This window comes from Paramacrobiotus metropolitanus, unplaced genomic scaffold (genome assembly GCF_019649055.1).
Source record: "Paramacrobiotus metropolitanus isolate TYO unplaced genomic scaffold, Prichtersi_v1.0 Parri_scaffold0000002, whole genome shotgun sequence".
Lineage (NCBI taxonomy): Eukaryota > Metazoa > Tardigrada > Eutardigrada > Parachela > Macrobiotidae > Paramacrobiotus > Paramacrobiotus metropolitanus.
In genome coordinates, this window is record NW_026570222.1 from 673,095 (window position 1) to 696,630 (window position 23,536).

Below are 23,536 nucleotides of genomic sequence, written 5' to 3' on the forward strand. Positions count from 1 at the left end.
GGCTGGGATCGCACGTATCAGATTCTATTTTTGGCTATGTTGAAGTTCAAGCGGCATGAGCTCACCAGCAGTCAGCATAACTGCCATCGTTTGCCAAACCACCACCATTTATTGATTTTTTACCAGATGGAACATACGCCGTACCAGCCAAATGTGTCACAGAAATCCCGTAGATAAACTCAAGAATTGTTGCATCAGTTTTGTCCGTTAAAAGCTATCTAAAACCTAAGCATCGAAAAGAACGATAGTATTATCAAAATCTTCCCAAGTTAATAAGTAGATTAGTATCCTTGATCATGCAACCCAAAGTTAACAAACTGGAATTGGCGGATCACCTCTACAGCAAACTGCCTGCCTTTACCGATATTTTCGACGAGGAAACTTTCTACATTTTTGCCTTCTTCTTCGTCATCGCCACATTCCTCGTCGCCTTCATCTTGTCCCGCTTTATTACCGTCAAGGATCACCAAAGCTGATCGCTGTACGGACACCTTGCCTTCCAGAAATTGTTAGTTTCATCCAAAATATTCGCGATTTTTTACGACCTCCATTCCTTATCTCCACCAGGAAAACCATCTTATCAGACTGCATCAGTCTTTATGTAATGCGATTCAAGTCTTCTTGTTCTTGCATCCTACGGAAATATCCTGGGCCTTCGTCCAGCCATCCCATAAAATCGTGAATCCTCATCAGTTTGATTTCTAAAACAGAAGGAGTCCGTTAAAATCTAGCATACTTCGAATAAATGGATACTGGGCTGTACCGTGTGGCATTTCCAGACGATCCATTTGGTCAATAACTCGAGCGCAATATACCGACTGCAGATCCAGATCGGTAAGAACCCGAATATGCAATCCATAATCCGGGCTATCGTCGGTCTGCCGTTTTACTTCCTCGGAGAAGAACTTGGCACAATCCACCATGACACGGACGGACCTGCAGACTTCACATTCATAACACTGCTTTAAATATAGCAAAGCCTTAAACCTGCCAGCGAGCTACTATAACAATGTTTATTGTTGATTAGTGCCACAAAGCGCTCTTTTGCTTTCATGTACAAAATAACAAAATTAAAACTATTTTGCCAGCTCGACAATAGCTTTACATCTTATGACACGCAGAAAAGCTAATTCAGAAGTTCACAACCAGAACTGTAAAAATGGATTCTACGATTCCAAATAAAACTGTATAAGAGTAATGAGACCCAAGAATACGCGATCACATACTTTTCGCTGTGAGTGATGTTTTCCCAATCCGAACGCAATTCCACATCATATTTGTGCATATCTTTCCATTTTTGGATCTCAACACGGTTGAAATCCTTAGTGTCTGTCGATTTTTCCAGCCAGCGAATGGCATCTCGAAACTGTTTACTTTTCTTATCTTTGTCAAGTTCTTCCAAAACTACCAGTAAAAATAACTAGTTCTCTATACCGATAATTTTTTCAAGAATCCATTGGCTAGTAGTGAGTTTTACCGTAAGCCGGAACGACGATTTTGAAGAGCTTGCAAGCATACAGGCGTTGAACCCACTCCAGTTTCCTGACAAAACAACTGGTGTCGATGACCAAATATTTTGGTAGGTCGGCACGTCGATTCATGACTTCTTTTTCGCGTTCCTTGGCTTCTTCTGCAAACCATGCTCTCCCCAACTTTTGCGCCACAAGAAGCTTTCGTTGACGATCCGGAACAACCTATAAATGTAAATCTTCGCCATTTCTTCTATTTCAGTATCTAAGGTAAGTATACATCCTGTACTACAGTACTGCGCAAAATGTCGCGGTCACGTTCAAAATTATTTAGTTAACAAAATTTCGAAGGAAAAATAGCGGCGTCGCAAACCTCATTTCCTAGATTTTTCCGAGAGAGTGTACAGATCCATTTCTTTTTCGCCGAGTCAAAAACAGCAAGTCCCGTTTTTCGCAACATATTTGCCATATCCAAAAAGCGATAATTCAGTAGAATCATCTATCAAAATTTGGAGAAATATTATTTTCAATGAAAAGAGGAAAATAAAAAACAGAACAAACATTTTCCATCTTTATAACTGGCAACCGGCGCCGGTAAAAACCGTTCCAATCGAGCGTGCTAAGCCATTTATCCATAAGAACTGTTTCACGGAGCAAAATTTCTTCTTCAAGGGGAAATCGATCGATGTTCTGCTCTATAAGTTAAGGACGCAGACAGCCAAGTCAGTGTTTGTCACAAGAAAATTACTTATAACACCTTTCTCACCTTTAACATATAAAGTCACAAACTTTGGAATCGACAGCAGATTTATGATGTCCACAAAATTGCAAATTACGTCCGGGAAATTCTGTGAGAAAATACAAGTATTTAAAATATTTTAAATCCTAATTACAACAATGCCCCTAATTTCAGATCATACATGTATAGAATTAAAATGTTAAGAAAAAGACGTACAACGGTACAGAATGTCCACATCTCATCGTCACACCGAATCCACTGGTAGAAGAGATGTACCAGCGGCAAATGGATCAAGGTTTCGTTGAAAGCCGCGAATGCTTTCAGATACGATGACTGCTGCCCGGTTCCGGCTGCAAACCATCCAATAAAAAAATTAATACGAGACAAGTTCAGACAACCAAACCAAAAATTAATACCGTATATCGTCGAAAGTCAACATGGCATAGTTATCAGAGTAATAATTACTACCTTGTCAACGTATTCAAGTCAAAATACTCACTATACAGATACATACCTGCAAAATTCATACTCTCTTGGATATCGAAATCGAATCTGTCGAGCTTTTCCGATGACTGGTCTTGGCAAAACGTGGACCAAAAGGTTTCCATAGAAGAATCCAACTGAGTTCCCTCAGCAAAACGGTTAAGCAAATTTTCGGTGTCGACAGCTTAAAAAGTAATACCAAAAATTACACATGATCTGTAAAACAACCGTTTCTCGGTTCTGTCGACATACTGTGGTCATCAAAGGCAGTGTTGCAACTAACGAAATTCTGAGAGTTGTACGATCGTCCGTTCTGCTTTCCAGCTACCGAGGCAAATCCCTACAAGAAAAAAACATGCGGTAACCAAAATCAAGCAAAACGAATATTAATTGTATTAACTCACTGAAGTTTTCGGTACATTCAATTGGCTACAGAGCTCTTTGACAACAGCATTTGGATCAGGCTCCGGAATCAAATGAAAACTGGTGTAATTAAGCCAGTACTGTATACATTGCACCACATACGTGGTAATTTTGCCAATCATGGTCACCAAAAACGCACATAACGAATTAAAGCTCTGGCCACGAGATACGTCCGCTGCAAAAGCAAACCCACTAATCTCACAAACCGAAAAAATTCGGGCTCGCAATACCTTCGCTTTTTTTTAAATAAAACGTTTCAATCATCATCAGGCAGATCTTCCAAAGAAGGTCAGGATGGAGGTACGTCGTATTAGTGTACATGGCATCCCTCCATTCGCCAGAGTCAGGAACAGGTTGTCGCAAAGATGCCGACAGATATTCAAGGGAAATCCCGAATATCTGGCTGATTTTCTCAGGAGGTCTGTCATCAAATAATCAAGCAGGATTAAGGAAACCATTCTCTTAGCAAGTGATTACATCCCCAACGTCTTGGGCTCTACAACTTGCACACTAATAAATCACAACTAGACTTACGGCTCACTGTCGACCAACAGAGAAAACACAACGTTCAGAACATTGACCGAGAACCCCTTGATGATTTCCCGCGAATCTTGATCAATGCTGGGTCGTTCAAGCCCAGCTCCATACGCGGTGCATAAATCCTCCACCTGGCCGTGAATCGATTCCAGGTTTTTTAGATAGAATCCGTACTTTGACTTCTTGCACGCACTGCAACCCCAAAAGATTATCCACAACAGAGATAAAAACTAATGCCATACGTAAAAATCTATTTAAAAATAAGCTGTCTACACAAGAGACCAGAGCTGCACAACCTTTACTGAAAAGAACGAACCTCAGAAGGTAATAGTACGATGCAGCGAAAGGCTCGCCGATGTCCTTTTGAACGATCCCGATGCAGGACACAGCCCGTCCATCTGACGGACGAGTCAAAGATGCCAATTCGTAATATTGCGAAGCAGGAACCATGTTTTTGTAATTGTACTTGTAAGAGTAACGATCTGTAACAAAGCAAAATTCCTGAGCCGTTCACACTTACTGAAATCAGGAGGCCAAAAATAAATATTAAAATCGTACTAACTTACACAAATCGCCAATACAGCACAGACAGCGTGAAAGAAAAGCCCCAATCCACGAAACTTGGTCTGCGTTGTAACCCAAATCTGTGAACAATGTTCAGTTTAAAGTATTCAACAACGGTATTGGCAAGTCAAATAAAAAATCGCTTTACCAGATGAGCATTCAAGAGCTACCGGAATGGAGTTAAAATCTCCAACCTGGAAACTGAATCGCGTTAAGGCAGCTTCGATAAATCCTTGGAAAGCTGCATGTCCACAAGCAATGTGCTCCCGCAGTGCCAACTGAACGTTGTTGTTGTCATCAAACTAAGTAAAATGAAAACTAAAAATTGAACCTTTTACAGCTAAGCGCGGTACAAATAGCAGCATACCTCGAGTTTGTCAGCCAAGCCTCTTATAAGGGGATACATGAGTTCTTTCCAGAAAACATCCTCGTACTTCGACTTCAAGATTTTAGGATCTCGACGGATCGCTTTGATGGTTAATATTATGAAGCTACAAATTAAGGCAAAAACCTGAAGTCAGGAAATCTTAACCTTCGACAAGGGCGATTTCCATAATTTCATGCCATTAAAAATTTTTCAATGAAAGTAATTTCGAAGGGAATAAAACATTTTTGAAACAATAGCTTAAAACTAATTAATTTTTAAGACTGGATTCACTGGAATATCGGTCCAGTGGACATCGACAGGCAACAGGATAAAACGGCACTACACTTGCGCCAAATTTTTCAAATTTTCGTTGCACAATCGTGCAGTATTTGCCAGAACTAGACATAAGTGCTCGTACTTGTTGCGCGTTTTTCGGAATTCCTCTTCCTGCACAAGCAAAGCGAAATCCTGCTGTTCTATCCGTTTCCGCAGCCATTCCCGGGTGGCCTCGTACGGCCTGAATGTAAATCAGACATGAAATTCATCGTTTATTGCCGCTTCCCGCCTTACGCCGTGCCACTGCACATTTAACAGGAAAACCACACTTACTGCAAAATCTTCAGAAAGCGAGCCAGATACGTCTGTGTGAGTGGTGATGCTGATCCAGCTGTAGCGCCTGCTGCGTTCTTCATAGACGTCTGCTCCGTGGCGCTGCGCAGAGTTCCCGAAGATGGAGCGGTGTTTGTTGATGGCTTCCACATACTGTGATGTGGCACTTGCGCCTAAATGAGAAACATACCGCATTTTCACGGGCTTCCAATAATTAATTAAACGTTGGGTATTATCATACGCGAATAACAAAACTATCAAGGACCGATTGTTTTAAGGGCTACAGGCGATTTAGTCATCCGATATCGCAGTTTCAGGAATTTGCCAACCACTAGCGCTAGAATTTCATCGTCCGAGCTGCTTAGAAAACTACAACTGACAGCGTTATTGGTTACAGCCTTGTGGAGCAATGTCCAAAGATTTTAATACTTATCTGTACGGCATGATGGCAGTGATAGCAGATTACACCTTTCGCATTTCAGGATAGACACACTGAGAAAACTAAAGATTTCGCCAAGCTTACAACTGTTACAAGCCTGTGAATATCAAGTACAGAATTCTCCGTTTACCTGAGGCTGAGAGTTACCCTCGAAACTTAAGAATTTTCGAAGAACTGGTCCTGTAAATCCATCCTGCTACTTTCGAGCGCACACTAACAGAAGTAGAATGGTCGCAGTTTGTTTTCTCATAAGAAGTGCAATCGTAGAAAAAAAATGTACGCGTCGCTGAAAACCCTTCATCAGACTGCTTCCACAAAAAAACTGTATTGTTCAAAACAGACAGCAGAAACCAGGTACCTGGGCCAGGAAACTTCGTTTCGGTGAAGTGCCCCCCGGAGAAGGTCAGCACTTACTTACTATCAGGTTGTCCAAACCGGGCAAACCACAATGTTGTCCAGTACCACATGCCAAGCGCGCGTCTGCTGCATCAGCTGTTTCCGGTGATGTTTCCGGTGCGAGAGTAAGTAAATGTGCATATGCACATTGCCCAGCAGTAGTCGCGATGTGTACGAGTATGACAAAAGAAAAAAAGGAGAGCGCGCGCGGAAGATGATTTTTTATGTAAGCTGGAACGTTAATAACGCTTTTGTTGCGGCAGGTTCACTGAACCGTGACAGGTTCTTATATGCGGTATACGACTAGAATCAGTCGTAGCATATATGAAACTGTAGTTTCGGTTTTTGGTCTTCGATATCCGTGTGTAAACAAAAGTAATTTTTGGCGCCCGTAGAGTACGGAAGGGTCCGGCCGGTTGAAGGAAGCGGTGGGGCCTAACAGTCATGTGACTTGAGTCATGTGACATGAGTCGAGTAACGATGCGTGAAACTTGTAGATGGCGTTGTTAGCTCGGCATCTTTTTTAGTTTACATTCTTTGCTCCTACATTATGTAGGAGCACATTGGAATGTGCTCGTACATAATGTAGGAGCACATTGCATCGGTTTCATCGGTTCTTGAAGGAGAAAAACGGAACTGTAGTATCCAAACAAACGTAATCCAATATGCTCCTGCAATTTGCTCCTACATATAGGTGCTCCTACATATGTAGGAGTACATTGCAATAGGCTCCTACATATGTAGGAGAACATTGCAATATGCTTCAACATGATGTAGGAGTACAATGCAGGAGCATATTGTATGCGAAGATTATAAGGGGTAGGTGGTAATTATTGTGGTGTGAAAAATGGTTGGAGCATAATGTAGGAGCATATTGCAGGAGCTTATTGTAGGAGCATAATATTAGATACAAGTATCGGTTAGTAAAGACAATATCAACAGAAATTGCTCTGTAACCAATTTAATAGGATAGTAGATTATGTTAAAATTTAAAAGATGATATGTTTGAAAGAAACTGATAATGAAGGGGTGAATGTTGTCACAGAGGGAAGGTTGTAGGGGGTTTTACTGTAGTCTGACATAAGTGTATTCGACTTATTGGTTGTTCATACTTCATAGTTTAATGAAGTGTAACAGGAAGCAGAGTGTGTTGTGTATTACGGGTTGTGGTGATGGGTGGTAATGGATTATTGTGAAAAATTCATGAAAGTTCGAGAAAGTTGATTGCTTAATGGAGCAGACTATGATGTTCTCATCTGATGGTTACGGATGTTTAGTAACAGGTGGTTTTTATATGGGAAGTAGGTTGCGATGTACATTAAAAAGTTGTTCGAGAAAGTGTTAGGGTGATTCGGTTTGTTGACTGAATTTTTTTAGTTCGGTAGGTATAGAAAGAATTCCGGAATAAGCAGAAGTTGCGTGTGAGCTATTATGGATTTGAAGAAGTATGCAGTGAAGAAGATTTTTCTCCTGTTGATTATTTTGTGGTGGTCGGTTTGGATTTTAGTACAGTGCTGATTCAGGCTGCCGTGTTTTGTTTGACTGTGGTACGTATTTTTAGCTTCAAGTATGGGTTAGTAAGTTTTCTTGCACAGAGATCTGCGTTAAATTTTAAGTACTATTATCTTTAATAAAATAATGGAAGGTGATTCTAATCGGAAGAAATATGCGTGAATACATGCGCGAATATAGAAAACGTAAAATGCAAATTGAGGGTAATTGTAGTAGGAAGATAATGAAGTAAGTAATGATGAAGTAAATAGGTTTATGAAGCGCTAATTATTTTGATTTGTAATAATGTGTTTTAAGCGAACTGTAAAATTCGTGATTTGGAAAATTTAGATACCAGTGGGGCTGTCATACCGCTTAAGTGCGCACAGGGTTATGAACGTGTTTTTCCAGACCCAGATTAAATTATAATGATAATTTATTCTGGGTCTGGAACTCAGACCCTGGACAAGAAAACAGAGCTTATCTTTGTTATGGTGGTTTACCAGGTGATCGGCTTTATAGTATTTCACCTGAAAAATATTTTAAATTACGTCTTTAAAATGCAGATAATAGGCTTCAAAAAGATTGCTCCTACCTTTTTCGAGCTCTGAACCTTCATCAACGGGATTAGTCAAAACGGAAAATCAATTATGTTCTCAAAAAGGACAATTTTTGTATTGGAAAAGATTAGGTAACAAAAGTGTAGCTAATTATTTTAACCCAAAAATTTTGTATTATACTATTTTCCAGTTTAAGTACTTACTATACTGTTCATGTACTATGCTCCTATTCATGTACTATATTATTTTTGATAACAAAAGTTTCAGTTTCAAAGCCGTCAAATTAAACGTCCTATTTTCATAAAGCCATTGCCGGCATTGGTGTTATCACTGCCACTTAACAGACCGACCGTTTCATCCTGGATAAGGAGCTTTATTTGAAATTAATTCAACAATGAACATATAATTTTTATTCTATCTGGAATTCTGTATGTATAGCAAAAACTTGACTACTTTCAGTCAATACTACAGAATTCTGTGAGAAATCGTGCTGTTAGAAATCAAATTATAAACCTCCTCGAGGCTGCAGTTAGATTTAGTTGGGCTCAGTAGGGCACACAGTTACAACATACGATACTCTTAAATTATTTATATTATTGTTTTTTTATGCACCTGCCGCTATACAATCGAGTGAAACGAGATTGGGCCACGTAGTGTATTAGTCGCTTTAAACTTACCACATTTCATTGCATTTCGTTCTTTCTCCATACAATTAGTTTTTTCAGTGTAAACATGTTTTTTTTTGCCAACTTTGGTCTTGTAGGTCGCAGAAACAGTTGTGCCTTTTAAAAGGAGAGGCTAGCAAAATGAATTGCTAGTGTTTCACGGAGAAAAATTTTTGCGAACCTATCGATTCCGGATTAGCGCGCTTAGCAAACTGCATACAATGATATGCAACTGGCGTAAAAAAAGTTAATGCCGGTATTATCCGCTTCTCGATACGCACCGCAACGGAAAACGTTCACTTGAACGATTAATTAAGGACATTCTGTATGGTACTGTGCGGGAATAATATGCACCTGATGCGCTTAATTGCACCTGTGACTAATTATACACAACGTTAACGTAGCAAAAAAAGAGGATCTTTCGGTTGCGCGCATACACTATGCAGCTCATGGTACCGGCGAAACTGATTGTGAATGCCGGTGCTGCCGGGCACCGGCGCATTTCATTGAAAATCGGCACCGCTCGCACGCCATCGGCTTAAAATTTGTAATTATGATTTCAGTACAGTATATGAATTTGGTTGTAGCGATGTTTAAGCTTAAAACAGTTTATGATGTCTTGAAAGTCGTAAACAATTCCAGTAAATAATTACTGTACGTCTTTAACCCTGTCGTTCAGCTTCGTGCATAAAGTAGTGATGAGAGTTTCAGTGTTAGACGATTGACTTCGATTACAGGAGTAACTTTTTTATTGTTATGGACTGTGGCACCGGCACAAGATGATATTTGCCTTCATTCAGTTCCATTTTCCGAATGAAGACTGATTGGTGGTGCCATTTTAATCTATAATATCATTCTGTTAAGAGGAAAACACCGCTGGGCCAACCAACCACTTCGCTATTCCTATTGATCGTGTCGTGAATCTTGAAATATCTGACGAGCACTTGTCATTTTGCGTTATCAGTCGCAGTTGCTGAGTGTGTTTTCCGCCGACGAATGTGCGCAGTGTGCTGCGGTACCTACACACTACGCCTAGAAGTATGCATTATGCACATACGGTCACTTGCCGATAGTAGGGTATATCGGAGTTAAGTTTTACTTGCTGCATGCAGCGGTTTATCGTTAATATCCAACAGAGCAGAAGTTGACTGTGGGGCTGTAATAACGTAGCCCTGGCAGTTTGTATTGGCATGTCTTGCTGTGCGCCAAAGGTACTTCTTAATCGCTGAAGTTTTCTTACCTTGCTTGCAGTTGTTGCTGCTACGCAGATAGGATACTGCACTATAGATAAAAAGTGCTGCTATTAGAAACGTTTTAGTCGGCATTCGTGGGGTACCTTGCAGCAACTGTCGAGTATTACGCAAGCCTGCGCCGCTTAATTAAACTCGGACGTGATCAATCGCAAATCCTCTTTTCAACGCATTTCCTTTGTGTTCGTGAATGTGGAATTTCTGCATGTATTACGGTGTAATTAGTGATGCAAGGATCGATTCAGCCGACCTATATTCTGCAAGGATTGCAGCTGGATTTACATGCAATTTGTTGTAACACAAGGTACTTTTGAGTTGTACATTTACGTATGCATCCGCTCCACGTTGTTTGTCAATTTCCTTAATTTACTGTTGCAGATTTAGATTAGTTGTAAACTGTCCATTAGTTGCATTTCCCGTCAGTCCGATCCAGTTATAAAATTAATATTTTGTGCACGTATTTCAGATATTTGTTTGTTATTAAAGGGAGGTTGCAAAAGTCTCGACATTGTCATTTGAGTCTCAAAAAGTGATCAAAAGCAATTGTGCTCAGACATCGCAGTAAACCTTTCACTGAATTTTTTAGAAATCCAAATTCAAGGGAAAAATAAGTGGTTTGTCTCAACCATTTGCGAATCAATTATCTCATAGCAGAAGTATTTTTAGTTGGCTTCATGTTAAAGATTAGTTGAAAATTGAAACAGTATTTTTGTTGGTTAGTCATAGTGTGTCTGCAGTAAAGACTACTGTTAAGTGTGACAAATGCTCAAACACGAAACAAATATGGACGCAATACCGTAAATATTGGCAAAACCGTAAAAAACAATGGTGATTACGATTTTACTATTGTTTACCAGATTACAATCGTATTTACTTGGGGTGCTGTGAATTGTTCCCATTTTTAACCCGTGTCGTTATCGCCTTATGTTCTTCAAGGCGCTTTACAATCATTAAGAAAACTTTTGGAATCGTAGTTTATTTTTAAAAAATGTAATAAACAGGAAAACTTTGCAATCTTCAAAATTTGAATAGAAAATAGTGGTGCATACTCAAATATTACGTTTAGAGATGCGCCCGATACACAGCTAGTGTTTCAAGAATAGTTTGTTGCATAACGATCTTTATTTTTGTCAGAAAGACGATGCGATTGCGTAATTTGAGTTTAGTATTTTGCTATTTGGCACTTTATCTACGTAGAGATTCCGCGTTGTTCGTCAAAATTGTTCTACTTTCGTGCTTAAAAAGATCTGAAGTTTTGGTATATATTTGCCCATCTAGAATGTGTACTTCTATCTTAAATTAACTTTTCTGAAACTGAGTTTGGGATAAACATTCTGGTTTTTTATAGAACATCTATATAATTATTTTTGTATAGAACATCAGAACATCAGCGCTTGAAAACACCTGCATAACGTTTCTAATGAGAAATCCTCTGTTAAGTACTGTACGTAGTTGCCCATAATTATGCATTCTTCTTGAAACTACTAACCATAAGTGCTTACAATTTTCGCACCCATGACCCAGTAGTTGTTGGTGGTGTTTTGTAATTAGAAATTAAGAACAATTAAGAATACGAGTAATTTGTCTAAAAATAAGAACATAGTGGTACTATCGAGTAAACGAACCATCCGTTCGCGCTTACTTCTGATTGAAGCATTTTGTTGTTAGTTTGGTGTGTTTAATTAAGAAACTGCAAGGGCAATGAGGATTCAAAGTGGTGATTTCCTATATTCCCTTGTGTTCTGAGCAATGGTTATTCCTAATGTGATTAAAAATGTGAAATTTTGTTGGAACAAGTATTAATAAGCACTAATTATACAGTACTCGTACACGCGCAAAATGTTATAGTAATTTACATAATTATATGATAGTTGTCAAGCGGTGCACTGAAGTTTTATATTTCATTGTAATTTACAGCAGTATGTTCGGCTCGGGTGCATAATATTGCGGTTCATTATACAGCCGCTACTTTACAGCAGATGTTAGTTTGTAGGTTTGCAAATTCATATCAACACTTATAATACTAATAAATATTTCTTTAGGCTTTCTCTGTTCGCGTGTAAATATCGATTTCAAATCTCTGGTATAAGTTTTCGCTTAACTTCACGTGAACTCAAGGCAAGAAGAAACGCTGACAACAACCTGTCTTGCATACGGATTAAATCTGCTTGGATAAGCTATTGCACTCTGCATGAAAAGTTCTGCCCACTTGTGTTTCGCTGTTTCCGGAAGAGATCGGATGTCCTTTTTTGCTGATTTAACTGATCGGCATGCATAAAATAATTTCTATAACAGTTTTTTCTCTGCTTCTGTTTTAGTGTGCACACGCAGTCGTCGCGAATGAACTGCGCCGGCGTTGATTTATAGCAAGTCTGCTCAGATGATGACGTTACAGCGGCGGTCGTAGTACGTGGATTTTACAGTCATTCATAATTCCTACAACTTTCCTTTGACTGACGCCCATGAAAATGAGCATAGTTGTGCCAAGGCAATTATTTCCAGTGACTGACGAATGCCCGCCTTGATGCAACTCACGGTCATATCAGATGCTTTACTTGTGTATATATCGTCCAACTCCCACCATAATACAGTGCAGAAATGTTTTGCTTGTGCAATAGCGGTTCTGTGTTTATAAAAATACTATCACGAAAGATGTGGTGGCATTAGCCGATTTGAGGTTTTTACCTAATGCAGTGCTTAATTTGTCATCCTTATTTTTTGCGGCCATGATTGGGGCCGGAAAGTTGTACAATTCAGTGCCCAGGGCTGTTTCCATCTGTCTACGGAACTATTTATGTGGATACATATTATGGGTGATATTGGCGATATTTACCTTATCTGATAGCGGTAGATATCGGATTACGGCACACGAAATTTTTGATCAAGAAAGGATTCTTACTTATCCAAACGGGTCAGCAGCGCTGCGCTCCACGAACACGAACCCTCTGAATCCCGTGGTGTTTTTGGACCAATGGGCTGTCCATGTTACTGGAGGAGAAAAGGAAGCTCGCCGGCTGGCTTCCTCGTTTGGCTTCGATTTCATTAATCAGGTATGTTTCGCAAGACAGAACTTCCGTCACAACACAGGTCCATGTGATTATTAATTACCTTATCGTAATAAGAAATGACATACACACTCCAGTTTTTACTGCAATATTTACCATCCCACGATGACAGATTGCAAAAATCTCTTATTTCTTATTTCTCTCGTAATACGTAATCTGTCTACTCTAGCTCATAAACACAATAAAAAAGCAGTTTAATGTGATTTACGTACAGTATGTGGTTTCCATATTGTGCTCTGACACTGTCACTATAGTGGCGTATGTATGAGATTACAAAATTAATGCTGCCAAATATTCATGGTAATTACTAATTAATTCTGGTTATTTACGATGACGAATTTTGAGTTCTTTACCGTTTTCTTGGTACACAGTACTACACACTGATCTGCATGTAAGTATTCAAGCAGCGCAGTTTTCCTTGCAACATGATCAGTAGGCGCCTTAATGTTACAAAAAATGCGCTGTTGACTTGCAAGAATTGAATAAAAACCATACAGAAGTAAATATTGATCCCCTTTAAAGATACTGTAGAATCAAATTGGTTTGATGACGGATTGATTATTGGATAACCGTTTGAACTTTGCGCTCTGCATTCACAGGAGATAGCGCCAGATATATTAGTATTAGCATCTTGATCTGTGGATCTTGTTGGCATGATCTAATATGCTTTCCCTGGAATGGCACCATAAGACTGACTTTACTTGGCGGACATTCGAGCTACTGGTTTTCGCATTGATCCCCAGTATTAGTGTTATGGGATACCGTTGTCTGCAATGAACAGTATTGTGTTTTTGTAATTAGAAAATCGACAGTTCATCCCAAACGACTTGTTTTTTGTCTAGATACAAGAGAGAAGAGATTACGTCAAAATATTTGTTTCGTTAAATTAGATGAAAAGTTCCAAGTATTTCCGTGAATGCCGGCAATACTTGCAAGTTAAAAGTGCTTATAAACGTACCATCCGAATAAGTATTATAACATGCAGGTTACCACAAAACTACGTATAGGAAACCTTTACTACAGTACATGATACTTAGAGAGTTATCCAGATTGATTGATTTTTTGTTCGTTCTTGTTCTTGATTTCCATATTATGAGCGTGAGACAAATGTTCTGCAACTGACCATCGTACGGAAAAGATTCCAAAAAGTTAAAGATAAAGCAACATTATCACACTGCAAGAAACTTCAAAAAGCCTCGTTTCCGGTCGGGTAATTAGATCTCAGAAATCATCCTCGTTTTCCATTGTCTAGTTGTACATGGTAGTATATCTAAGCCGAAAGGGACGAGTCGCATGAGATTTGAATGCATTTTTTATGCGGGAAAAATGGGGCACAATTTTATTAAAATGAATTGAGCCGGATTTTCAGCAAGCGTACTTTTATCATTGTGCAATTAATATATAGTACAAGTGTCTGCCACATGCAACACCGGCACGCAGACCACACACTGTAGCTTTCGACTACACGGTCTACACCTCATCGAGCATTAACAACTAATTGTAAATAATCGCAGCATAACCCTTACTGTTTTTCCAAATTAGTATTCGCGCATGGATTGGTCGATTGATTCCAGTATTTAATAGTTTTAGTGGTAAAAGATTTTTTGCAGGCGTAACCTGTTCTAAATGTTTCTTAGCAAAACGCGTCGGGATATCTCTGTTGTGGTTTATCGGAACGTATTAAGTACTTCGTGTTCGGCAGTGCAAGCATTCGTCGATGTATTGCTTGTTGTTTAATACAGTAATTTAGAAGATTGCTACGACATTGCCGCACCTACCGGGAGTTCTTGCCCTCTTTTTTTAAGTCATTATTAGGTGTGGCCGTAATTTATGTCTAAGATAATGTACTACTACAGTACTACTTACCAGATGGTGTAGAGGTGCAGTGGTACTCTGATAATAAAAAATGAGAGACTCTAACCCGGGCAGTTCATGGTTTATACTGTGATCGTTCCATTGGTTTGCTTAATTAATCCAGATGTTATGTTCGACGGTGCCAAAAAATTAAAATCTCTTTTACCTTTTGGTCCTTTTGCAAAAATAGTGTCTGTTGTCTTAGAGGATGATACTTCCCTATTCTGGAACCAAAAGCGATAAAAAGCTGCCGGGAGCGGCATTCTGTTATGAATGAATATCGTTTTCGCTCAGTATTTGCCGTATTCCAATTTTCATGGTCATTTTAACCTTTGTACAGTACATGCTTGCGTAGGGTGCATGTACGGTATCATGAAGTACTTGCAATAATTATTCTCTACTGTAGAATTCTGATTCTCTCTAATACTGTAATATTACTTGTATGTACAAGAAAGTATATCCAGTGATCCACTACCTAATAATGCTCCAGACAACGCGAAAATTTTTTGTGATTGCAGATTATGGATGATTATTATCTGCTTGCGCACAAGAAAGCACAAAAGCGATCAAAAAGGAGCAGCGGTCATTTGCACAAAGAGCTCGCTGAAGAACCTAATGTAAGGCATATTGTTATTGCTGTGATTACGGAGTAAATAATTAATTTGGAGTGTGGCCGGTTGCTGCACGGTTCTACGATATCGTTCTGTACTTTGATTATGTACCAAAGTATTGTATAACATTTACTTGGAAAGCTTCTGTTTGAATGAAAATTGCGGACTTCAGTCTTGACTTTGCGTTACCGAGAGCTGTTTTCCATACTTTGGTTAATTGCCTAAGAGTCTTAGTTTACAGTCATCTTTTGACCTAGAATCTTATCTAGATTGATGCATATTTTTTCGATCTTGTCGGTAATGCCAGACCGTTAGCATTTTTTGTTATTATCATAATTATTATGGGATTAATATTTTTGAGTCCAAGCTCTGTATTTAAATTCAGAAGCAGTGCTGTTTTATCCAGTTGTCACAAGACTGGTAACATGACTTTAAAAGTATTCGAGTATCAACTGGATAATTGTGCTAATCTAGCCGGTTGTATTGACCTGCACGTTCGATTTGGCCTGAAATCCCGAGTGGGTTTTCAGTAATTTGCTCGCAAACAATTTTGCAATATAAACGAAGCTAATCGATCTCTATTCACTGTAATCCTTGATCCTGAGGCGTTACTTTATCGATGCACTGGAAATTGCAGTCCGATAAATCGCTTTTTGTGAACACTTTGCGCAACACGGTGGGCTGCAAGTACTTACTCCAAACATGAGTTTTTCTACTACTTCAACGCTAGTTAATGGAAAAGCGATGTAGCACGTTCCACTATAAACATTCCATTTGCCGCCATTTGGAATACCTAAACGAAAAATGCCTACATATGAGGTGTGCCATGTGTTGTGGTTATTGCCTTGGGCAGGATTCGGAAGAAAATGCAAACAATATATTCGTACTCGTATAGAAAATGGATACCCAAGAGAGTTCATGAGATATGGAAACGTGAACATGCAGTTACGATGAAAATCTTGCCTATGCTTGTAGGTTCACTGGATTGAACAACAAACCGTAAAGCGGCGAATAAAGCGCGATTTTGGTGGCCCATCCGTAAAGACCGACTGTCAGTCGGATGACAATTTCAACGATCCGGAATGGCCTCAGATGTGGTATCTGGTAAGCAGCTTTATTGATGCAGTTTTGATACGTTAATAAATTGACGTTGAGAATTGTCTGATTGGGAAATGCCTGTCAGATTCAATGAAATTCGTCAATTTAGAATCGTGGTCAAGGACTGGATATGAATGTCCAGAAAGCCTGGCAAATGGGCTACACCGGCAAGGGCGTGGTTGTGACAATTTTGGATGATGGACTGGAGAAAGACCATCCCGATATTGCCATGAACTATGATGCACTGGCTAGCTACGATGTCAATGGACACGATGAAGACCCACAGCCCCGATATGATCCCAGTGTAAGAATGTACACACTTGACAGCTAAGTCAACTGTGGCTGATGCTGGTTTTCGTTGTGCGTTTCCATTAGAACACTAATCGACATGGCACGCGTTGTGCGGGAGAAGTGGCAGCGCAAGCCAACAACAGTAACTGTGTTGTTGGCATTGCTTTCAATGCAAAAATTGGAGGTAAACACACCATTAATGCAGGCCAACAAATTGATGCCCCCTATTGACTACTGTGCTATTATTCAGGTGTCAGAATGCTCGATGGAGATGTTACAGATGCGGTGGAAGCTCAGTCAGGTGCGATTATGTGTTCACTTGTTAGACGATTATGTCGAGCACTTGATCAGCGTAAGGGGAAATGTTCAGCATTTTTCTCTGTTTAGTTGGATTAAATCCACAACATATTGACATCTACAGTGCCAGCTGGTAGGCATTGGAGTTTTTTCGTATTGATAAAAACGACATTATGGTAATTTGGTGGTCTGGTCACAGGGGACCAGATGACGACGGGCGCACAGTCGATGGACCGGCGTTCCTTACAAAGAGAGCGTAAGTGCCGGCAGAATTAAAAGAGAGCAGGTTGCGCAATCGGAAATGCTTTTAAATTATATGTCAGATAGCTCCCTCGAAAATGATTGCTAGCGCATGGCACTTATAATTCCTGTCACAATTTTAGGTTTGTTACCGGTGTTCAGAAAGGACGGGGAGGGTTGGGTTCCATTTATGTGTGGGCAAGCGGTAACGGTGGACGTGATGGTAAGGACGACAAACGGTAGTTTTTGGCTTATTCTCTTCTGTTTCCTTTATCTTGCCGGTTCTAATGCAAATTGTGTAGGTGCGTTTTTAGCGTAATTGTAATTGTCGGTTGTTTTGTATGCCGTGCAAAATGCAAGTTAAATTTGTTCCATCTAAACGACTTGAATGCCGCCAAATTGATTGCAGATATTTGTTACAGGTGATAGTTGTAACTGTGATGGATACACAAATAGTATTCAGACTCTAAGCATCAGCAGCGCAACCGACAATGGCCATATTCCGTGGTATTTGGAACAGTGTTCGTCAACCATGGCCACTACGTATTCCAGCGGATCGTCCATGGAGCGGCAGATCGTGACCACGGATCTGCATCATAAATGCACGTTGAGTCATACGGGAACGTCCGCTTCGGCACCCTTAGGTAGGGCATGTATAGCACAAATGACAACCAGTTTTATTAGCGTGAAAACGATAGAATAATAAAACTCAGATCTGTTTTATGATTGTAGCTGCCGGAATTGTAGCGTTGGCGTTGGAAGCAAAGTGAGTGAAAGAAAGCATATTTAATAACTTGTTGACACTGATGCAAGCGGTGTTTGGGTTTGTAAGAGTAAACAAACCAATAAAACGCTACTGCCTCGCCAATGACTAACTAAATTTTGGAAATTATCAGCATATTTATGCTCTTATTACGCGTCCGCATGTTATATACTTCGTTTGGATACTCAAAATCCTTACTACTTATTAATCGTATAAAATATGAGGCGTTCTTGAAACATAAAATATCATAAAAAATAACTGTAAAATTTCACTCTTCTGGTTACTTAATCTATAGTCTATTTTTCGTTATGGTTAGTTGTCTCGTGGTCGTATTTTCATTGTTAGAGGAAAATTCGTCTTCTGCTTACGAGGTTTTACGAAGGTGACTGTTTTGATAACATATTTTTATTATTGGTGTAGTTAATTTATCTTTCGCTTCAGTACGAGCTTCTTCTTTAAAATTTTATCTGAGAACATGCATTTTACTTTGAATTTCTTTCGACTGCCAAAAGCGCGGTTTTTTAATAGCGGAAATGCAACCGTTCCTTTCGCTTTTATTGCAGCCCTAAGTTGGGATGGCGCGATGTGCATCATTTAGTGGTGAGAACTGCTCGACAGGCGAACTTGAAGAGCTCTGATTGGGTGACGAATGGGGTCCAAAGAAACGTTAGCCATTCTTTCGGCTACGGCCTTATGGATGCTTCGGCAATGGTCCTCATGGCTCGCGAATGGATTAATGTGGGAGACCATCATCGTTGCGCCGTTGTCTATCCTCACCGGAATATGTAATTATAATTTGTTTTGCGTTCGTTTTTCACCTCCTGTCATTTCAAAATTAATTTATTGCAGGAAAATATCGACTCGTGATACATCCAGCTTGATTTTGACCTTGCAGACTGACGGCTGCAAGGATGCCGCTCAGCATGTCAAATATCTTGAGCATGTACAAGCCCAGCTGACGCTTTCGGCTGCCCGGAGAGGCGAAATCGAGATCTACTTGACGTCTCCTCAAGGTTGGTCGGTGAAGCTGAAAATTAGCCGTCGTAATCTAATTAAATTGCATACAGGTACGCGCTCCACGTTACTCCAACAACGACCGCGTGACAACAATCGCCAGGGATTCCATCAGTGGCCCTTTATGACCGTTTTTAATTGGGGGGAGATATCATACGGCAATTGGACACTGGAGATAAGAAATTCAGGTAGGCATGAACATCACCATGTTCATTGTCAAAACGAAGCCAATAAATGACGTCTGCGTGCTCAGTAGGTTGGGGTAATTTGTACGATTTCACGCTGATTATGTACGGGACGGAAGAAGAGCCACCTTATGACGTGCTTGTTAAGCAACGCCGCAGTAAGGAATTAATGAAGGCTGGAGCTGCCAGTACAGCAGCAGCCGAAGTAGATGCTGCCCGTTCGTCGAAGACGGAAAAAGAATTTGCTGTTACGACACCGTCCGTTAAAGATAACACATTTCCAGGAATACATATTTACGGCGGAGATTCTGGTGGATTATCTGCCGGTATGTGCCTGGACTAGCCTTGTGTATTGCATCAGAAGACTAAAAATAGTATGCCTGCGCACTAGCGTGGGATAATGTTTAGCGTTTGGGCCACTTATTCTTGGTTAGCGTTAACGAACACTGCATCCATACTCCCTTAGTAGTCCAACATTAGCGACAAACCTAACGTTAGCTTATTTACCAAGTAAGAATGAACTCCACGTAAGTATATGGTTCGATTATTAAGGTGAAATAGCAGTGAAACCGTCAACCGTGAACAAACGCAAAGTAAATTAAATGCGTGTGGTATAAATCAAAGAACCGGTAGATAGTGTAGTTGACCTGTGGTAGTTCGGAGTTTAAAATATTAGTTTAAAATTGGATTTTTAAGGGAATGTGTTATTTCTCTTTGCGAAATTTTATTCGTAGTTCATTGTTGCTTTACATTTACATTTATTTTGCGCATGATACAATTAATCAACCACTTAATAATGCAGGTGTACCAGTATCAACGATGAAGCCAGATCGGAATACTGGACGTCCTATTCCGACTTTAAATCTCCCGGGACCAAGGTTGAATTCTGCCACCAGACTACAGACGTGGCCGGTACTATTCTGGCTCTATGTGATTGTTTCTACTGCCATAATAGGAGGTGGGCTTTCGTGGAATTCGATATGCAGTTGGCCAGTATAGCCATGGACGCTCTATCCTCTGCACGCGTTGGATCTCATAGAATTGTTGGGTAGCTTCGTTGCGATGGACGACGGAGTTCCTACCAGCACACCGTCCACGTTTTGGGAGTTGCAAAAATAGCAAGTTACGTGGATTTGGCGTGTATTTGTGATATTTCTCGACTGGTTAATATTTAATTTTGAATTTGTACTTTGTATTCGGTTTAAAAAACAGTTCTTGTTATAAATATCGCTGCAGATTTTGGTTGGTTGTTTGTGACCTAGATTGAATTGTCTGCGTTAACATTCCTGGTTTTACTCTTTACTGAAAATTTGCTCGTTTTAATTTGTTTTAATTTGTATTTGTCTTGTTGCCGTATGACGAAGACATGGGTTTGTTTTATTTTAGTTACTTAATTTTAGCAACTATAAACCGATTGGTTAGTTGCCACTACAGATCTGCTCTGTAATCTGTTGACGTTTTCATGATCAAAATGGTTATTACTAGCCGTTTAATTGTTATCTCGTGGGTGACCAAAGTCAGTAAAAATGCGATATTGAGTTTACACCAACTCCGGATAATGTATAGTTCCTCGTACCGGCATCCAACGGTGACCCGGCTCTCTGTTGCATGTTTTGCTTATTCTATCAAAAGTGCATTGAAAGGCGGTAGACTGGTTGCAATGCAGATTTTCCATTGATAAAAAGTAGCTATAGCTCCAATACAAATATCTTACATCACTGGAAATATAGATATTCCATTTCATCGACTCCTCATGATCTTTGTTTTTAATTTACCGCGCGTCCATGTATATAGATCTACGGTATTTTGTATGAACACTGACAACAATTATATTATAATAGATTAAACACTGCATGATATACTAGTTCTAAACTTCTACCTGCTTACTTACTTACTGATAAAACTACGAGTACTTACCTATTAGAAATACCTCGTACATACGTACAATAATAATTATGTCCGCATCTGGCAATCGCCGTCACCATTAAATTCCGGAATGCCATGCAATGATCCCGTTCCTTACATGAATCAACACTAAAGATTATTGGCGATAGATCAAAAAGGTCGTTTTTCCGCCGGCGTAAGTATATAAATCAAAGCCAGGATGAAAACCGTAATTCCGATTAGTATTCCGATTAGCAGTTTTTTGTTTTGACCCCATAGCTTACTGCGAAGGCTGCGAGTAACCTTTTTGAATTGGTAAGACTCATGGAACAGATTATACGCTCTCTCGTGGAGATCGTCGATTTTCTCACCTCGCTCCATAATGGTCTCTACACTCTCGCGCACCCGTTCAGTGAGCTTTTCCACTCGTTTCCGGGTTTCCTCCAGTCGGGAACGGGCCTTTTCTTCTTTCTGTTGACTTGGAGCTTCGCTGGCTTCACTGACTGATTCTGCTGTCGAGCCGAACTGACCGGTGGCAGCCAAATACGGGCTCATAGGCGGACTGGGCGTGCTGAGCTCGGATGCTGCGACCACTTGACCGCGATGTCTCGGACTATCATCCTCCTCGCTGGACGAATAATCAGACGAATCATGCAGCTGTCCAGGACGTAGAGGAGGAAATCCAGCCTCCAACAAAGTGAGTTGATGGGGATACGCCATGTGTTGTGGGCGTTCGGCTCCGGGGTACGAATAGAATTACTGACAGAACATGTTGCCTGCGTAAAGGGTACTTTCATACTTAATTTTTACGCGCAAAAAACGTCTGGTATTGCGTGATCTATTAAGGGCTTTGTCTTCAGTCAGATTTTTCACTATCAGTAACAAAATATGCTGAGAAGCACTGATGCTGTGATACACTAGTACCACCACAACTTATTCACACCGATACACACAGTAGAACTGTAGAAGTATGCGATGTTGCTGGGAAACATACTGTATGCGTGCGAGAGTGCCAAAGGGTCATCCTGTCTATTTGATCTATTTATTTTGTTTATTTGTTGGTTGCTGTGAATCCGTTTGCACGTTCCGGCCACGGGCCGCATAGTGCCAATGTATAAGTCACTACATAATTATTTTAATATTGTTAACCTTTAATGTATTGGGGACAATAAACCTGTTGAGGAAGTAGGGACGAACCGGACAGTGCCTGTCGATGTGTCGATATTGAGTTCGCACTACTTTTTCTGTTGGAGTGCAGTACACAACAGCGGTACAAATTAATTTAAAAGCCGAAAGCGCTGTTCGCCGTGGTTTGGTTATAAGTCACTTATAGTTGCACATACAGTCGAGTTAAAAATGTATGTAACTTTGTTTTACTGTCCGCTGCTGTAAAAGCACCGCGTCGTCGCACAAAGTGTCGAAGACATACACGGCAATTTTTGCTTATTATTCATATAGTGCCGAACGTTGTGTCGTTATGCGCAGTTGGCAAATTAAACATTATTGGTTAAAAAAGGTAGGTAAATTTAGCAGCACAATAACTGTATGCAGCATTAACTTGGTAATTTTATTGCGATTTGAATTTATTGCACAGTAGCTACCTAAGTAACGACAAATGCAAGCACGGTCACTCAACTTCCTAATTAAAAAACACAAAATAAAATCACCCTGCAAACTCTTCGACTCCCTGAAAATTAAAAAGCGAGTGCTTAGAGTAAACCAGTCGTGGCTTTTACTCGTAAATAAAATCACCCAAACTCTTCGACTCCCTGAAAATTAAAAAGCGAGTGCTTAGAGTAAACCAGTCGTGGTTTAGTCGTGGCCAACAAAACTAAAATGCTTGAGGTTAAAAAGGAGCTGCCCGACACTTCTCCAGTTAGTTCCCTAATTATGTGCAATTTCAATTTGCAGATTGTAATTCCCACTAATCCAAAACGTGCTAATATAATCACTGAAGTGGCCAGATTTTATCACTTGCCTGTGTCCAGCCACTTCCGGTGCCTCCGTGCCTCTTACAGTTAGGTGTGGGAAACGCTGTTACGACATCACAATAGCAGTTAATATGGATATGCTGCAAATACAAGGTAAGTACTTAATTTGTACTGGCTGTTAGTGATTTCTTCCAGCGCTTGAAAAAAAATGTTAATTCTAAAGTATTAATTAGTTATCTCATAGACGAAACTTTTTACCGGTGTTGCCTAATAATTAAGCTGTAGCGCGGATAACAGGTAAACGGATCTGG

The 23,536-nt window shown here is 40.0% G+C and overlaps 3 protein-coding genes across 22 annotated transcripts; 1 reads left to right on the plus strand and 2 right to left on the minus strand.

Annotated features, from left to right (window-relative positions):
* Positions 1-61: 61 nt before the first annotated feature.
* On the minus strand, positions 62-6,332 carry LOC129588008 (uncharacterized). Of its 3 annotated transcripts, none has more exons than XM_055482022.1 (20): positions 6,045-6,332; positions 5,192-5,364; positions 5,001-5,099; positions 4,583-4,706; positions 4,364-4,517; positions 4,218-4,295; positions 3,968-4,133; positions 3,649-3,843; positions 3,345-3,535; positions 3,096-3,289; positions 2,944-3,031; positions 2,723-2,875; positions 2,425-2,558; positions 2,236-2,317; positions 2,031-2,164; positions 1,843-1,968; positions 1,478-1,694; positions 1,227-1,404; positions 764-936; positions 62-701 (listed from the first exon to the last, which is right to left on the minus strand). In XM_055482022.1, exons 2-20 carry the CDS (start codon positions 5,341-5,343, stop codon positions 598-600), a joined length of 2,742 nt encoding a protein of 913 aa, XP_055337997.1. In that variant the 5' UTR covers positions 5,344-5,364; positions 6,045-6,332; the 3' UTR covers positions 62-597. The 3 variants fall into 3 exon arrangements, with proteins under 3 accessions (XP_055337997.1, XP_055337986.1, XP_055337991.1); XM_055482011.1 differs by lacking the exon at positions 6,045-6,332 and adding an exon at positions 5,761-6,013; XM_055482016.1 differs by lacking the exon at positions 6,045-6,332 and adding an exon at positions 5,433-5,742.
* Positions 6,333-7,144: 812 nt separating this feature from the next.
* Positions 7,145-20,894, plus strand: LOC129588027 (furin-like protease kpc-1). 8 transcript variants are annotated; one of them, XM_055482054.1, is made up of 19 exons: positions 7,145-7,327; positions 7,404-7,573; positions 9,994-10,296; positions 12,311-13,042; positions 15,430-15,528; positions 16,498-16,626; positions 16,730-16,924; positions 16,996-17,095; positions 17,162-17,212; positions 17,299-17,341; positions 17,408-17,464; positions 17,592-17,671; positions 17,871-18,092; positions 18,181-18,214; positions 18,775-18,996; positions 19,061-19,224; positions 19,279-19,413; positions 19,479-19,736; positions 20,213-20,894. In XM_055482054.1, the coding sequence occupies exons 4-19, from the start codon at positions 12,719-12,721 to the stop codon at positions 20,407-20,409; spliced, it is 2,310 nt and encodes a 769-aa protein (XP_055338029.1). In that variant the 5' UTR covers positions 7,145-7,327; positions 7,404-7,573; positions 9,994-10,296; positions 12,311-12,718; the 3' UTR covers positions 20,410-20,894. The 8 variants fall into 8 exon arrangements, with proteins under 8 accessions (XP_055338029.1, XP_055338020.1, XP_055338043.1 ...); XM_055482045.1 differs by having other exon boundaries at positions 7,145-7,573; XM_055482061.1 differs by lacking the exons at positions 7,145-7,327; positions 7,404-7,573 and adding an exon at positions 9,793-9,953 and having other exon boundaries at positions 10,061-10,296.
* LOC129588067 (uncharacterized) lies at positions 13,612-22,206 on the minus strand. 11 transcript variants are annotated; one of them, XM_055482167.1, is made up of 3 exons: positions 21,666-22,206; positions 21,356-21,444; positions 13,612-13,825 (listed from the first exon to the last, which is right to left on the minus strand). In XM_055482167.1, the coding sequence occupies exons 1-2, from the start codon at positions 22,012-22,014 to the stop codon at positions 21,395-21,397; spliced, it is 399 nt and encodes a 132-aa protein (XP_055338142.1). In that variant the 5' UTR covers positions 22,015-22,206; the 3' UTR covers positions 13,612-13,825; positions 21,356-21,394. The 11 variants fall into 11 exon arrangements, 6 of the variants coding, with proteins under 6 accessions (XP_055338142.1, XP_055338098.1, XP_055338088.1 ...); XR_008690441.1 differs by lacking the exon at positions 13,612-13,825 and adding an exon at positions 20,082-20,488 and having other exon boundaries at positions 21,328-21,444; XR_008690442.1 differs by lacking the exon at positions 13,612-13,825 and adding an exon at positions 20,082-21,032 and having other exon boundaries at positions 21,328-21,444.
* Between the last annotated feature and the right edge of the window lie 1,330 nt (positions 22,207-23,536).